At 40.5% G+C, this 15,222-nt stretch overlaps 2 protein-coding genes across 3 annotated transcripts in view; one reads left to right on the forward strand and one right to left on the reverse strand.

The window, feature by feature from the left end:
• chrd (chordin) overlaps positions 1-2,392 on the reverse strand; it is a 44,079-nt gene extending 41,687 nt beyond the window's left edge. Inside the window, exon 1 of the mRNA XM_034293991.1 lies at positions 1,284-2,392. Coding sequence (XP_034149882.1) covers positions 1,284-1,769 — 486 coding nt within the window. The 5' untranslated portion in view covers positions 1,770-2,392. The remainder of the gene's footprint in view (positions 1-1,283) is intronic.
• Positions 2,393-14,874: 12,482 nt separating this feature from the next.
• zgc:153039 (uncharacterized protein LOC767698 homolog) overlaps positions 14,875-15,222 on the forward strand; it is a 28,697-nt gene continuing 28,349 nt past the window's right edge. For both annotated transcript variants that reach the window (XM_029120557.2, XM_029120558.2), the window contains exon 1: positions 14,875-15,140. In XM_029120557.2, the coding sequence (XP_028976390.1) occupies positions 15,118-15,140 (23 nt within the window). In that variant the 5' untranslated portion in view covers positions 14,875-15,117. The remainder of the gene's footprint in view (positions 15,141-15,222) is intronic.

Raw genomic sequence — 15,222 nt, forward strand, 5'->3', positions numbered from 1 at the left:
CACACAAAAATTTAGTAGAACCACCTTTTGCAAAAACAAATAGACAAGTACTGGATTCCTGGAGTGTCATTTTCTTTAGAATAGTGGATGACAGGGGTGGGGACAGGAATGATTTTGCCTGCAGGCTTTCTTGTAAAAGAGTAATTTAAAACATTGCAGCAGGCACACAGTCCTACATCAACAATACAAGTCCGCAGGAACCTAGACAGTGAGGGAGATGTGTAAAATGCTTTGCCTTATTGAAGTTAGATAAATAAAATATACTAATCTGATGGTACACTGTCTACTTAAGGAAATGTAAACGTATATATTCTTTGTCATGACAATATAAATGAAAGGATATTTTTGGATATTATGCCCATAACATCTACTGGCTGTGTTAAAAATCTGGGGTGTGGGTCGATAAAAAAAGGTTTTATTAAAAGTGTGTTATCCCTCATCTTCAGTGAAGAGAATATATTATTTATGATACTTGTTGGAATTCTTCTCAAGATGTAAAATCATGGTGTTCTTTTACCCCTAGATAGAACATCTGATTACGCAACTTTTTCTGGGGGTGGATTACAGATTTAAAGTCCGATTAAAAGTTCAATATTAGAATCTCATTTTCACACAGTTTGGCAGGATTTCAATGAATTCTGTGTAGAAACCACATCCTGTCATCTTTCCCAGTTCAAACCTTGCACTCATACAAAGGCTTGTTTACATTACGCTACATTTGAGGGGGAAGATTTTTTGATATCAATGGCTCAAGACACCACCTTCCGAGGTGGGTGTGCTACATTTTAGAATGAGCCCCAGCCCCCACAGGTTTGCAAATGTGAAGACAATTCTGTCCAAACTCTTTCACGTTTCTGCATGGCACACAAACATATAGCCTCATTTTTGTGGTATGTTTTGAACATGCTGGTGTAAATTCAAACACTATGGAAAAGATAATGCAATTTAAGATTGGTTTATCTAGCATTTTATTCTCTCTCTCGTAACGCAAACAAGCCCCAAGAACGCGTCTTACCCTACAGACTAACTTCCAAAGTGCAGTTTCACTCACCATATGTGTTCTGATCTGGGATACCCACTAAATTCCTGCTTAATGGATTGTCCTGCAGAGGGATCAAGGGGAGCAGGGTGTGAAGGAAAAGTCATAAAAGGAAACTACGTAAGCGAGGTTAACGTCCTTCCGTAACTTGGCGTGTATGAACTATACCCTTAGAAACATTGAAAGGGTAATTCGATAAGATCCAAAAAGACTTGTATAAACTTGCATAAATAAACATTGCTACCTGTAAAGAAGCCTTCACGATCTCTCCTTGCGTCAGATCCTCAGCTCTACTGGCTGTCCAATCTGGAGTCAGGGTCGGATTTAGGGGCAAGCTGCAGGTGGCAAAAGCCCAATCCCAACACGGCAGTTCCACAGAGTGGCGACAGCATGGGCACAGTACTGCACAAAGATAGGGACCGGGAAAGCGGTGGTTGGGAGAGCGGGTGGCACCACAGGGAGTCCTTGCCCTTTGGCCCGCCGTTACACAGCTTCCGCACAGGGTGTGGGAGCAGGGCAGGAGAAGGGCAACGTCAAAACCACGCTTACAGGACGGGCATAAAGAGGTCACACCCAACTCAAGATGACCCTCTTCTTCTCTCTCGTCATCCTCTTCTTGTTCTGCCTCTTTTTCCTTCTCAGTCTGCGGTTTGTTGTTCTCTTGCAGTCTTACATCATGAAGAACTGGTGTCTGTGACATTTTACATATAAAGATTTGGGTAGAATGCATGTGAAGCACAATGTCATCCTGTCACCATTGTCATGCAACCCTTTTTACAGTCTTTTTCACCATTACCAGAGAGAAAATACTACAATTTCTACAGGCAACAAGCATTGTCCATTATTCAAAAGTAAAACGACCATCACCAAATCAAGTATATTCTAGTGGTTGATGCAGCCACAGTATAGGATTAACCATCATTTGCAGAGCCAAAAGAACACAAAGGACACACACTCTCATTAGAAAAACACTGGTAGAAGCCGTACTGTCCAAAGATATCCTTCTCAAGTGGATTTCAAAGTGAACTCTCATCAACAGGACACGATACATCCAACTGGTAAATTTAAGATCCACTTCTTTCATAAATCAAAGCTGTCCTCCAAACACACTGGCAGATGGATGAGACCATGTTCATAGAGGGCACCGCTTGAAGGTGGGGGAGATTTTACAGCGAGACATACCATATTCCTGTACTCCAGTGTTGCTTTTATTGTTCTGCATTTTCTGTCCGAAGTTAAGAGTGCTGTGCTAGGTTGGTTGGCAGAAAAGACAGGAAGGAGAGAGAGTGGGAGAGAACAGCAGATAGGAGAAAGAGAGAGACAGAATAGAAAGGAAAGCAGCCTTTTATTAGACACTCATTGCTTGGTGTTGCCATGGGAATGGCCTTCTGGGTAAAACCAACACACACATACGCATACAGCTATTATTGATCAATGGAAAAACACACACAGACAGCTATTAGTGAATAATGGAGCAAATAGCCTAATGGTCAAGTGCATTGGTCCAGTAATTAAAAGTTTGATTCTAATGTTGAGTCGATAAGGCAAAAAAATATGAATCTCACAATTTAATGCAATATAATGAACGAGACACATTAAAAAAAAAATAATCCATGCACCCCTCTCCGTTTGTCTTCCCCTTGCTTCATGTAGTTCTCTCCTCATAGTGTCATGATGTGAATATAGTCTGCCACAGCCCCATCACTGTTGTCACACCTCCTGTATGTCTCTCAGGCTGGTTCAAGGCATAAGCGACATAAGTGCTAAGGGCCCCTGACCTCTAGGGGGCCTCCGACCGTCAGGGAACCCCCGACTGGTCGGGGAGAGGGGGCCCCAAATCAAATGTATCTTATAGCCCTAAAAAAGCTAGAGCCGGCACAGCTGTCTCTATACCGGTCAGGTTGAGGTCAACCGAGAGTGGGCTACTGGTGAGAAATGCTGCAGGAAGGAGGAGGGGTAAGAGGACACAGTGAGGAAACTAGCATAATGCTTCTATTGAATTTCATCCCCACTCCTCCCCCAATAACATCAAAATATTGTGTTCTTGTATGTACACTCCCTTGGGTAAGTATTCAGACACCTTCATTTACTGCACATTTTGTTGTGTTATACACAGTTTTATTTTTGCTTTTAGCCATTGATCCACACAAGTGCCCCATAATGAGAAAGTGAAAATATGATTTTCAATCATTAGAAATTAAAACCTGAAATCCTTCATGTAGATAAGTATTCAGACCCTTCAGCTCTAAATTGAGCTCAGATGCATCCTGTGCCCTTTAGTAACTAACTAACTGGACAGGAGTCAGGGAGGTGACCAAGAATCCAATGGCTACTCTAAAAGAGCTTCAGAGTTTCTATACAGAGATGAGAGAACCTGCCAGAAGGACAACCATTTCTGCAGCACTGCATCAGTCAGGCCTTTATGGTAGAATGGTGAGACAAAAGACACTCCTGAGTAAAAGGCATATGACACTGTCTCAAGAACATTGAGAGCATGACCAAAATCGAACTATTAGGCCTGAATATCAAACACTACGTCTGGTGACTTACACCATCCCTACAGTGAAGCATGGTGGTGGGAACATCATGCTATAGGGATGCTTCTCAGCAGCAGGGACTGGTAGATTGGTCAAAATTGAGGTAGTGCTGAATGGAGCAAAACAGAGATCCTTGAAGAAAACCTAATCCAGAGCAGACAGGAGCTAAGATTGTTGTAAAGATTCTATTACACAACAAAATGTGGAGAAAGTGATGGGATTTGAATACTTTCTGAAGGCAGTGTACTATAAGTACAACCTGGGTAGTTGACACCACGTTTTACTGGGCGAAACATTCAGAAACTATGTGATTGATTATGTATGTGGGTGGATCTGGATAAAAGTCTACTAAAAAACGAAAACGTCCAATGTAAAGAATTGGGGGAAGACTACTGAGTGGAAAGGTAGTGGTACTTAACTCTTCACTGAACTGTTCTAGTGCTGTATAATCTAACCACAAGTACTGCTTCTTAATTTAATCATGATGTCATCACAGTGTGTGATGTAGGAGGTAAAGTGGATAACAGGCATGGCAGTGGTTCCTGCCCTTTTTAAGTTATTGTACCACCAAGTGAATTTTGCCCTGCACTGAGAACCCTGCATGTGTTTTTTTAAGTCATATGGGTTCACGAGTTCACTCAAGAACACCGTACACCAAGGGGACCTAGTTCCCATTATTGGGAACCACTGATATAGGGAATGTGTGCAGTAGGTCTATGTTGATATGTCCAAAGGCCAATTCTCAGCAAATCAAATTCACCAAGCAGATTAGGCAATTGCCTAAATCCAGTTGTATTACAGATTTTCTAAGGATTACATTGTCTGTTGCAGAGTATGTAAATGTGTGTAAAGTTATGTAAAGTAAATTTGATTAAAATCGCGAATACAAAAAAAAAACATAGATACCCTTAGGGCAATCGGGGATAATGACAATATTTGCAAATATGCATTCCGGTTTGTCTTGATCCTATTAACTTCGTTTTGCTGTACACGTATGTTTTTCATAGCCTAAAACTTCTGACAGACCAGGACATTAAAATGTATCCTCCGTCGACAGGAGGATGGCCAGCTGTCAAACATTAACTTCAAGGTAAACCAAATAAAAAATCCACTCCCATTTTTTGACGCAAACGCACACGCGTTTTTAAAAAAAAAAAGTTTATTTAATTAGTCATTTTTAGTTTCTCCATTTTTTTTCAACGTAAATCCAGTCGAACTGCATACGTTTATTCGTGGATATTAAACGTTTTATGGGCGTGGGAAATATTAACTGCCTTTCGGGGATCACAAAAACATTCCCACATTAGTTAACATAGGAAAACAATAACTCAACAAACCAACAGGTGTCCGGAGGCACATGTCGATTTGTTCTTCAGCGGAAGAAACCGGACAAAGTGGAATGTACAGTTTTCTAAAGTATAACAAATACGTAGGGTTGTCTATCTTAACGCTGTTGTAAACTGATCAGATTAATGGAACCCTGGGACGAGCACCATGGAAGAAAAAGTGGCTATTGAGAAACGTCATGCACGCAGGAGCGGGCTATGGCTTTAAGCAGTAGGTATTCAGTATTATTTTGGAATATAATCGTGTATATCAGTAGAATTTTATATAATATAGCCACCAATCCTACTGAAACACATGCAGTGTTTATTATTGATGTTTTGGTCAGTTATCAACTTGGTTTATCATACATTTTTATTAGCCAACATTCCATTCTGTTCAAGAGTTCTATTATGTATAACACATTTTAGCAGATTTAGTGTTTCAATATTTGTTGTGATAGACCAATCCTTGTAACATTCCTCTAAACAAGTGAAATCCAATATACATCAAATGGCAAGTTTATACTTGTCCCCCAAAAAAGTGTTTTGATTTAGATTAGATTTCTGGTATGGTGTTGTTTGGGCTAGGGTCTGTTATACTTTGTTTTTTGATGAAAAAGGGTGTAATTAAGATTTCGGTCATTAGAATTGGTAGGGGATACTGCAACTTTATATTTTCAAACATACAGTCTATAATTATTAGGTCAGTGAAGCATTTATTTTACCGTTTTTTATACAGAGAAATCAACTGAGACCAAGGTCTCTTTTATAGCTGAGCTTTGTATTACAAAAATGAAAACACATACAAAATGGAAATAAAACATACATTTAAAAAAACAATCACAATAGACAAAATTATAATTTTGAAGTAAATGTAAATGTCTTATAGGCACTAAAACATTTAAAAGAAGATCACTCAGAATGGCAATCCATGAGCGTGGGGCAAAATATTCAAAAGCAGTTTTACCCAGTTCAGAATAGGCCTGCTCTATTCAGAATAGGCCTGCTCTATTCAGCTCTGTTCTCTACTGGGTGAAATTGTAGATTTTCAGCTTTTATTATATTTTATTATTGTGTATATACTGGTTTCACCACTTAGAAATGACAACACTTTATATTTATACAACTCTGTTTCCAAAAAAGTTAGGATGCTGTGTAAAATGTAAAGAAAAACAGAATGCAAGCACGTGCAAATCATTTCTATATTATTCAATAGAAAATTGTACCAAGACAACATATCAAATGTTGAAACTGAGAGATAAAAAGGCACTAATGGAAAGGTTCCGACTTGTACCAAGGAGGTGTTAACATGGGTGGGGAATAAGGTTAGAATGGTTTTAGGTCTGATTTTCTAGGAAGAGTCATTTAATAATATAATGAATTGTGAATGCTTGTTTGTTGTAATTTATACTTACCTGTTAATTGAAGATGTTCATGTATTTGCAGCCACACCCACCCTGTTCTTTGGTCCCTTTGTTCGCTATGCCTTTACACTTAGCCTACAGTATCTTGTCACAAGATTGCTGTGATTTTCGGGCCCTCCGGCGACACTACATTAAAACCAGACACAATTCTGTAGTGGATATCACTGCATGGGCACAGGAACTATTTTGAAAAACATTGTTTGTACTGTCCCCACGTGCTTGTATGTACTCCCAACAACGTCTGGGCATGCTCCTGATGAGACTGTGGATGGTGTCCTCAGGGATCTCTTCTGGGGGTCCCAGAGGTTATCAACTGGATTCAGGTCTGAGGAACGTGAGGGCCTACATACCTTCGTCATCCAGGAACTGCCTACATACTCTGGTCACATGAGGCCAGGCATTGTTACACACCAGGAGGAACCCAGGGCCCACTGCACCAGCGTACAGTCTGATGATGGGTCTGAGCATTTCATCCCGGTACCTAACAGCAGTCAGGGTTCCATTGAAAAGCACGTGGAAGTCTGTGCTCTCATCTGTTAAGAGAACGGGGTGCCAATGGTGGACCTGCCAATTCTGGTGTTCTCTGGCGAATGCCATTTGAGCTGCATGGTGCTGGGCTGTGAGCACAGGTCCCACTAGAGGACGTTGGACCCTCGTGCCTCCTTCATGGAGTCTGTTTCTGAAAGTTTGGTCAGAAATATACACACCAGTAGCCCGCTGGAGATCATTTTGTAGGGCTCTGGCAGTGCTCCTCCTTTTCCTACTCGCATGAAGGAGCAGATACCAGCCTTGCTGCTGGAGGGATGCCCTTCTACAGCTTTTTCCAGCTCTCCTTGTGTAACGGCCCATCTCCTGGTATCTCCTCCATGCTCTTGAGACTGTACTGGGAGACACAGCAAACCTTGCGATTGCACATATGGATGTGCCATCCTGGAGGAGCTGGAATACCTGTGCAACCTGAATGGGCTGCAGTTACCACCTCATGATACCAGTAGTGACAAGGACACTAGGAAAATGCAAAACTAGATGAAGAATCAGTCAGTAAGAATAAGTAGACAGCAATTGTCTGTGGCCAGCACAAGCAAAACCATTCCCTTTTTCAGGGTTGTCTTGCTGTTGCCTCTCCAGTACACCTGTTGTCACTTTCATTTGCACCAAAACAGGTTATATTGATTCACAATCACTTGTGCTTCCCTACTGGACAGATTGATATCCCTGAAGTTTAATTGAATTGGTGCTATACTGTGATGATTGTGTTATCTTCATTTATTTTGAGCAGTGTATATATTTAGATATATACTACATGTATTTGTACGTGTGTGTGTATAAACAAAATGCGAACACTTTAGAATCTCTCTAGTTCCATGCAGCACCCTACTTATCAGTGGTTCCCAACCAGGAGTAACCTGGAACCAAAAAGGGTTCTTCAAAGGATTCCCCCAGGACGACAGCTAAAGTACACTTTTCGATTAATAATAGCAAAATAGTGTAGGTCATATTCACCATTGCAATACCAAAGACGATTTTTTTTTCTCTGTTCTGCACTCACTTCGAATCAGGCTCCTGCTGTTGTTCCTGATTTCTTCTGAGCTGCCCAACATCCAGACTAGATCGACTGACTTTGTCTGCAATGCACGTGTCAGGAGGAACATGAACAATTTGAAGGACCTTGAGGTTGCTATGGTGAGAAATGGTACATTTACAGTACAGTCAGATAACCACACAGTTTGACTATTTTATCAGATGTATGAACTTCACTGTTTCTTTCTTCCATCCAGGTTGGCTGCAGTGGTTCAGATCAGCTCCCCTCCACCCTTCAGCTACCCTGTGTTGGGATTTTAAAAGCTTCTTGGGACCAGAAATCTGTCAGTGTTTTTCTGTTTAACACCCATATGTCTATACTGTCTACAACATTCATTCTCAAACGTTTTGGGGCCAGGGACCTATTTTGTTATCCATTTCCTCAGGGATTACCCCCCCCCCAAATAGGCCAGGGACCTATTTTGTTATCCATTTCCTCAGGGATTACCCCCCCCCCCTCAAAATAGGAGTTTTACTATGAAATGTAAAAAGCTTTCTCAAGTTGAAGGAAAAAAACGTGGTTCCCCTCTTGCTAAAAAAATATTCAATTTTTGATGGACTGAGGGTCTCGCCGGCCTGTTGCCAAGTACTCTCAAGGCATTGCGCTTTGTCTTCCTCTACTGAGGTCCTTCCACTAAACTCACCAGGGGATGTCTCCTGTCCTCACTCCGTTGCAAGTTCTCCCATAAGCTGTACTTGCAACATCTTGGTCTTCTTGCTCTGGAAGCCTGGATAAGATTTCAGCATTAATATTGTGGTACTTGAACAAGTGGGTTATTGTCTGAACACAGTGAAATGGGCACACCCCAGATATTAGTTACATTTCTCTGTCACAACCTGTTTCAATCCCAGCAGTTTAAGCTTAATTGTAATTCTGGTTGTTTCACTTAGTTGAAATTATGCTAAGGTTGCTGTATCCAATTACTCTTTCCTGTCCATTCTGTACTTGGGACAACACAGCCCTGTTGTGTCCCTGGAGGCTGGCATCCACATACAGTGGATATAAAAAGTCTACACACCCCTGTTAAAATGGCAGGTTTTGTGATGTAAAAAGAATCAAAGATAAATCATGTCAGAACTTTTTTCCACTTTTAATGTGACCTATAGTGTGAACAATTCAATTGAAAAACAAACTGAAATCTTTGAGTGGGAAAAATGAAAAATAGAAACCTTACAATAACCTGGTTGTATAAGTGTTCACACCCTCTTATAGTGGGATGTGGCTGTGTTCAGAATTAAACAATCACATTCAAACTCATGTTGAATAGAAGTTATTACACACCTGACATCATTTAAAGTGACTCTGATTAATCACAAATAAAGTTCAGCTGTTCTAGTAGGATTTTCCTGACATTTTCTTAGTTGCGTCTCAGAGCAAAAGCCATGGTCCATAGAAAGCATCCAAAGCATCAGAGGGATCAGTCAGGGTACAAAATAATTTCCAAAGCATTAGATATACCATGGAACACAGTGAAGACAGTCATAATCAAGTGGAGAAAATATGGCACAACAAAGACATTACCAAGAACTGGACGTCCCTCCAGAATTGATGAAAAGGCCAGAAGAAAACTGGTCAGGGAGGCTTCCAAGAGGCCTACAGCAACATTAAAAGAACTGTAGGAATTTATGGCAAGTACTTGCTGTGTGCTACATGTGACAACAATCTCTATTCATATGTATGGGCTATGGGGTAGGGTGGCAAGACGGAAGCCTTTTCTTACAAAGAAAAACATCCAAGCCGGCTGAGGTTTGCAAAAACAATCATCAAGCCCCCCAAAAGCATACCTACAGTGAAGCATGGTGGTGGCAGCATCATGCTTTGGGGCGGTTTTTCTTCAGCTGGAACTGGGGCCTTAGGGTGGAGGGAATTATGAACAGTTCCAAATACCAGGCAATACCAGGCCACAGAACCTTCAGGCGTCCGTTAGAAAGCTGAAGATGAAGTGGAAGTTCACCTTTCAGCACGACAGCAACCCAAAGCACACATCCAAATCCACAAAAGCATGGCTTCACCAGAAGAAGATGAACGTTTTGGAATGGCCCAGCCAGAGTCCAGACCTGAATCCAATTGAACATCTGTGGGGTGATCTGAAGAGGGCTGTGCACAGGAGATGTCCTCGCAATCTGACAGATTTGGAGCTCTTTTGCAAAGAAGAGTGGGCAAATATTGCCACATCAAGATGTCCCATGCTAATAGACTCCTACCCAAAAATACTGAGTGCTGTAATAAAATCAAAAGGTGCATCAACAAAGTATTAGTTTAAGGGTGTACACACTTATGCAAGCAGGTTATTGTGAGTTTTATTTTTTTCCCCTCAAAAATTTTAGTTTGTTTTTCAATTGAATTGTTCACGTTATAGGTCACATTAAAGGTGGAAAACGTTCTTACATGATTTATCTTTGTCTCATTCTTTTACATCACAAGAACCTGGCATTTTAACAGGGGTGTGTAGACTTTTTATATCCACTGTAGATCCAAAAAGGAAAAGTAATTAAATTCCTAGACGGGATATTATAGAAGATGACTTTTTAAACTGTCAAAAGGAGTCTGATATTCCAGAGAATGGGTTTTGGAAAGCTGTAATAACTTATGGAGCGCTGCAGCAACAATGGAGAACTTGGGGATAAACCACTGATAATACACCACAAAACCCAAGAACAATTTCATCTGGGTCACAGTGGTAAGGGTAGCCCATTCCTTCACTGCCTCAATCCTTCCAAGGTCTATTGTGACTCAGTTGGCACTCACCACATGGTCCAGTGTTGGTAACTTGCTTCTGGAACAGACAACCCTTCTTGGGTTGCAATTTTAATCCATGGCTCCAGAGGTGCTTGGACTCTCCTTCCAGGTGGCTCATCTGCATTCCAAAACGTTGGGAATAAATAACATCGTCAAAGTAGACGAGCAGTGATTCTTCTACCTGGTTGCCCTGAATCCTTGGCGTAGGTCGACGGAAAGTAGCCGGTGTGGTACAAAGTCTAAATGGCATTCTTTCAAACCCGAACGGGGCTGTAGAAGCCGTCTTCACCAGGTCTCGTGGATCCATCTACACCTGCCAATAGCCATTTGTGAGGGCCGAAGTCAGTTCCATCCTTTTCGTCATTTGTCTTAATCGTAAGGTGTAACTGATCTCAGTTTCTTCCTGTTTGCATCTAAAAAAATAACTCTCAAACAGGCTACTGGTGTAACTGTGTCTTAAAGTCTTCGGACAAATTTAAACGTGTGATGTGTGAACTTGGTCACAGTCAGATAAGATAAGTACTTCTCTTTCTGCATCTCCTAATGAGTGCATTACACAATCTAGCTGTTGTTGTGAATTCAGCATTTGTGAATGGATCATGAAATGCTTTTGGTCTCAGCTTATGTACCTTTTCAGGCTTGGTACTCAACCTTTGAGCCACGGTGGTAGCCAATAATCTAGTTCTCTTTTCTACTCGACTTAGTCACACTTCTCTTCCTCAGTCTATATGTTCCTCTCCTTTCTCCATTTGCAGAGGGGATCACTTGATTTTGATATGAGAAAATCAATAATCATTTCTAAATCGGCGAAGTGTCCCAATCCTCCATTAAAACTATATTTTCAATATAGCTTTGGCACAAGATATTGCTAATATCCTCATTCATTATCACACAGCCAATGAGCAGTTTATTTTCACTTGTATAATTTTGAGCGGGAAAAGCATCACTTCACTTGCACAGCTTTTCACAGTTCGGTCATGTGATGTGTAATCAGATCCTAAAGCCATCACATTGGCTGCTCATTTCTGTTGGTCCATAGCGTCACTGGGGAGAGGGGTCTCTCTCGAACTGAGCACTGCTACTGATTTCTCTAATGACTTCCACCAGTACACAATCAATTAAGAGAGAGGCATGCCGAATATCGCTCATGTATTAGGTTAGACAGTACCCAAATGGTAGACAAGCTGAGCAAGTGATACATGCATGCAGTATAACCCTAAACAATACTAACTCGTGATAGGTTGGCAGAGGAAACAAACACAGCACCTTTAGCAATACTTCATAAGAGTGAACAAAGCACAGCAAACATGAATGAGAACAGCTCTTCGCCATCAGTTTGACACTCATTTCTGATAATTCCACACATTTTGCCATGAGACAGAGAGAACTTTTAGGTTTTAAAGCTACTTGAATTACAATGAATTTATGTTAACACATTTTGGGGGAGGAAAACATTGCATTAAACACGTGTTGGAAGTCTGTGGATACCAACATCTCTATGAGCCATCCCAGCCTATATTACCCAGGATTAAGAGGATTGTTAACCCAGTATTACATAATATTGTAATAAAGACTAAACCTATTCCGCAGATCCCTTGTAATGTTTGTGAGTAATAAAAGGGCCGCTGGTCTACAACATACTAAGGTGCAAACGGGTTGTCTGTGTGTTTCTAGCTGCAGCAGAAGCATGCTGAGGTGAAATGGGGTCTACAGGTGTTGTTGGACAGTGTGGGGAGGGTGAGGGAACTGGCCAAACTCAGCTGCCAGTCATCTTTGCTGGAGAGACTGAAGCACCGAGTCAAAAACAACCTGCACATAGTCACCGACCTGGACACAATGGTGAGACCAGTGCAGACACACACACGCTTTCTCTCCATCCACCTTTCTGTCAGTCTTTAGTTTTACACACACTTGTGTTACCCCTCAGGGCGAGGAGGAAGCCGCTGTCTCCGATCCAAACCCGGACTGCCTCGGCCAGCGGAGCAACAGTCTGACCCAGGTGTTGCATGTGTACGACAGGCTACTCCGAGGGAAGTTGGAGTGGCTGTTCCTGGACCTCCAAAACAGCTGTCTGTAACAGAGATTACTTTGTGTTTCTGGCCCTTCTCATCGATGCTGAATGAGTGAGGAGTGTAGGACAACATGGAGACTCCAGTAGCAGTCAGTCAATACTACTTATCAGTGCTTCACTGCCCCCTGGACTTATTAATGGAGTTACAGTACCCTCTTCTGGTGATGTACAGTATTCCATGGTGTGGTACCTATAAAGACTTAAGAGCACATTGGGTGAGCATGTGAAAGAACATGCATTTGATATACACACTGGAGATACTGGATGCATATGGAAGTTCTGACTTGCAGCTTCTTCTTTAATAATGCAGTATTCAATAACAAAGTAGAGGAGCAGTCGAAAACAGTCTAATCCATAATAGATTAAAGTACCGCAAAAAAAACTGCAGTACAATAATACTGATGGAAATAATACGGATATGAGAATACACAGTACTGTGCAAAAGTATTATTAAAGCCATTCATCTGAGGTGTAGTTATTTGTACAAAAAAATCACTATGCAACATTGAAGTAAACACAAAGAAACGTGAATACATTGAAAAGTAACCTCTTATGATTTTGAAGTCAGTTTTTTGAGTGGCCTCCTTAAGAATGCCAGGCTGAAGCAGTTTGATTTGGTAGATTGTTTTTTTTCAGCTTCTTGCAGAATTTGCACTAACTCTTCTTTTGCTTTTAGTTTCTTTTTTTTTCTGGTTTTCTTGAAGTCGGGTCTCGGAGGTGTAGAATCTACTATATGTGTTCCGTCTGCAGACATCCGCTTCAAGTAGTTAATGCTTTATGGTTTATGGTTTTTCCATACTGCAATTTGAATTAGTCTACCAAATGCTAAGCAAGCAAAATAACCAAAATTACTGACTCTCTTCTGGTCCCTCATGGAAATGACCATTATATACTGTTCATTAGATGCAGAAAGCTTTTTGGGTCCACTATGTTTGTGGTCAACATTCCTGGTTTCTTTAAATTCTTTCATAGCATTTCTTCTAGCAATCTCACAAGATATCAATAACCTTTTGGACAATGACATTTTTTATTTATTTGGATTGTATTAATGTTTGTTTATATTTATTTTAATGTTTCATAGTTCTTTTTTTATCAACAGAGACTCAGAGTAGCTTTAAATAATATTCTCAGTTGGCATACAACTTTTGTACAGAACTGTGTGTGTGTGTATGTTCTGTATATAGTATATAAACATATATATTAAAAAGTGACTGAGAAACGTGTTTGTGCTCGGTAAGGTGCAGGAATGTGGATAGAGCCCTGTGAGTTTGCATAGAGTCAGTGCAAATAGTCAGTGCAGAGTCCACAGCTGAGAGTGGACAGCAATTGATTAGTTGTTAATCAGTCTCATTACTTGGAGAAAGAAGCTGTCTCTGTGCATTTTTGTCCGGGACCTTATGCTCTGGCACCGTGTGACAGTAGTGGAGAGATGGCTGAATTCACAAAAGTATTTGAATGTTTTCCGGGCTACAACTGGTTGCTGTTAGAGGCAGCCATTATTAGAGAAACCAATACAACCAGAATTATAAATACTTTTCTCCTCGCTTTAAAGTGCATATGTGCAAAATTTGAGGAAGACTTGTTCACTAATTGCATCAAATGGACAGACATGGATAAAGGTAGCAAAATATACATGGATTTTGCCAGCCATATATGAGGAAAAAGAAACAAAATAAAGGACTGCACTGATTTAAAATGGAACCGGACAATTCATCAGCGTTATACTTCTGAAGAGTGAGTGGTTTGGAAAAACTGGAGACAAAAGACTGAATATAAATGTTAGGAGGTGTGAATAATAATATCTCAACCATGTGAATGTGATGCCTCTCTCCATTTGGGATATATGATTGATATTAGTGTCCTCATCAACAAAACTATTTGAACTAATAAGGTATGTTATCTTTTTTGATCATATTTCTGGATTTACCTTTTAACCCATTTCTATAGTTTTATAACAATTATTATAAACATCTGTTATTTTTACGTTGGAATTCCATAATAAAAATAATATAATTATATAAATATATAATTATATTATAAAACTCTACAATGTTTTGTTTTTCGAAAGATGGTCGCCAGCAATAGGAAGGGAAGACCCGGAAATGGTTACAAAATCATTTTTTGTTTAATCAAAGTTAAGTCAAAACTTGCAATTGCCTCACCAGTAGGATAGCTGTGGGACTAGAGTCTGTGGGAATGGAAAGAGCTGATTGGACGAACGAGCTGGATCATATGATCGGATGTAACAAAATCACTCGAAAATGAAAATTCGAGTCCGCTGATCCTTGTGAAGTACCTGTAATGGCAAATCAACGGAGAACTTGTATTTGAGAACTTATACGAAAGCAGTGTGTTTTGTCTGGCATGGATTGGAGTTAGGCCACACGAGCAGAAAATGTAATGTCCAACGATTTGATATTGAGGTAGGCAAACTATATCGCTACTGATTGATTGGCATACGGACATCAACGATTGTCAGTCTCGTGACAATGTTGTCCATAGTTG

Source organism: Esox lucius, chromosome 1 (assembly GCF_011004845.1).
Source record: "Esox lucius isolate fEsoLuc1 chromosome 1, fEsoLuc1.pri, whole genome shotgun sequence".
In the NCBI taxonomy this organism is placed as follows: domain Eukaryota; kingdom Metazoa; phylum Chordata; class Actinopteri; order Esociformes; family Esocidae; genus Esox; species Esox lucius.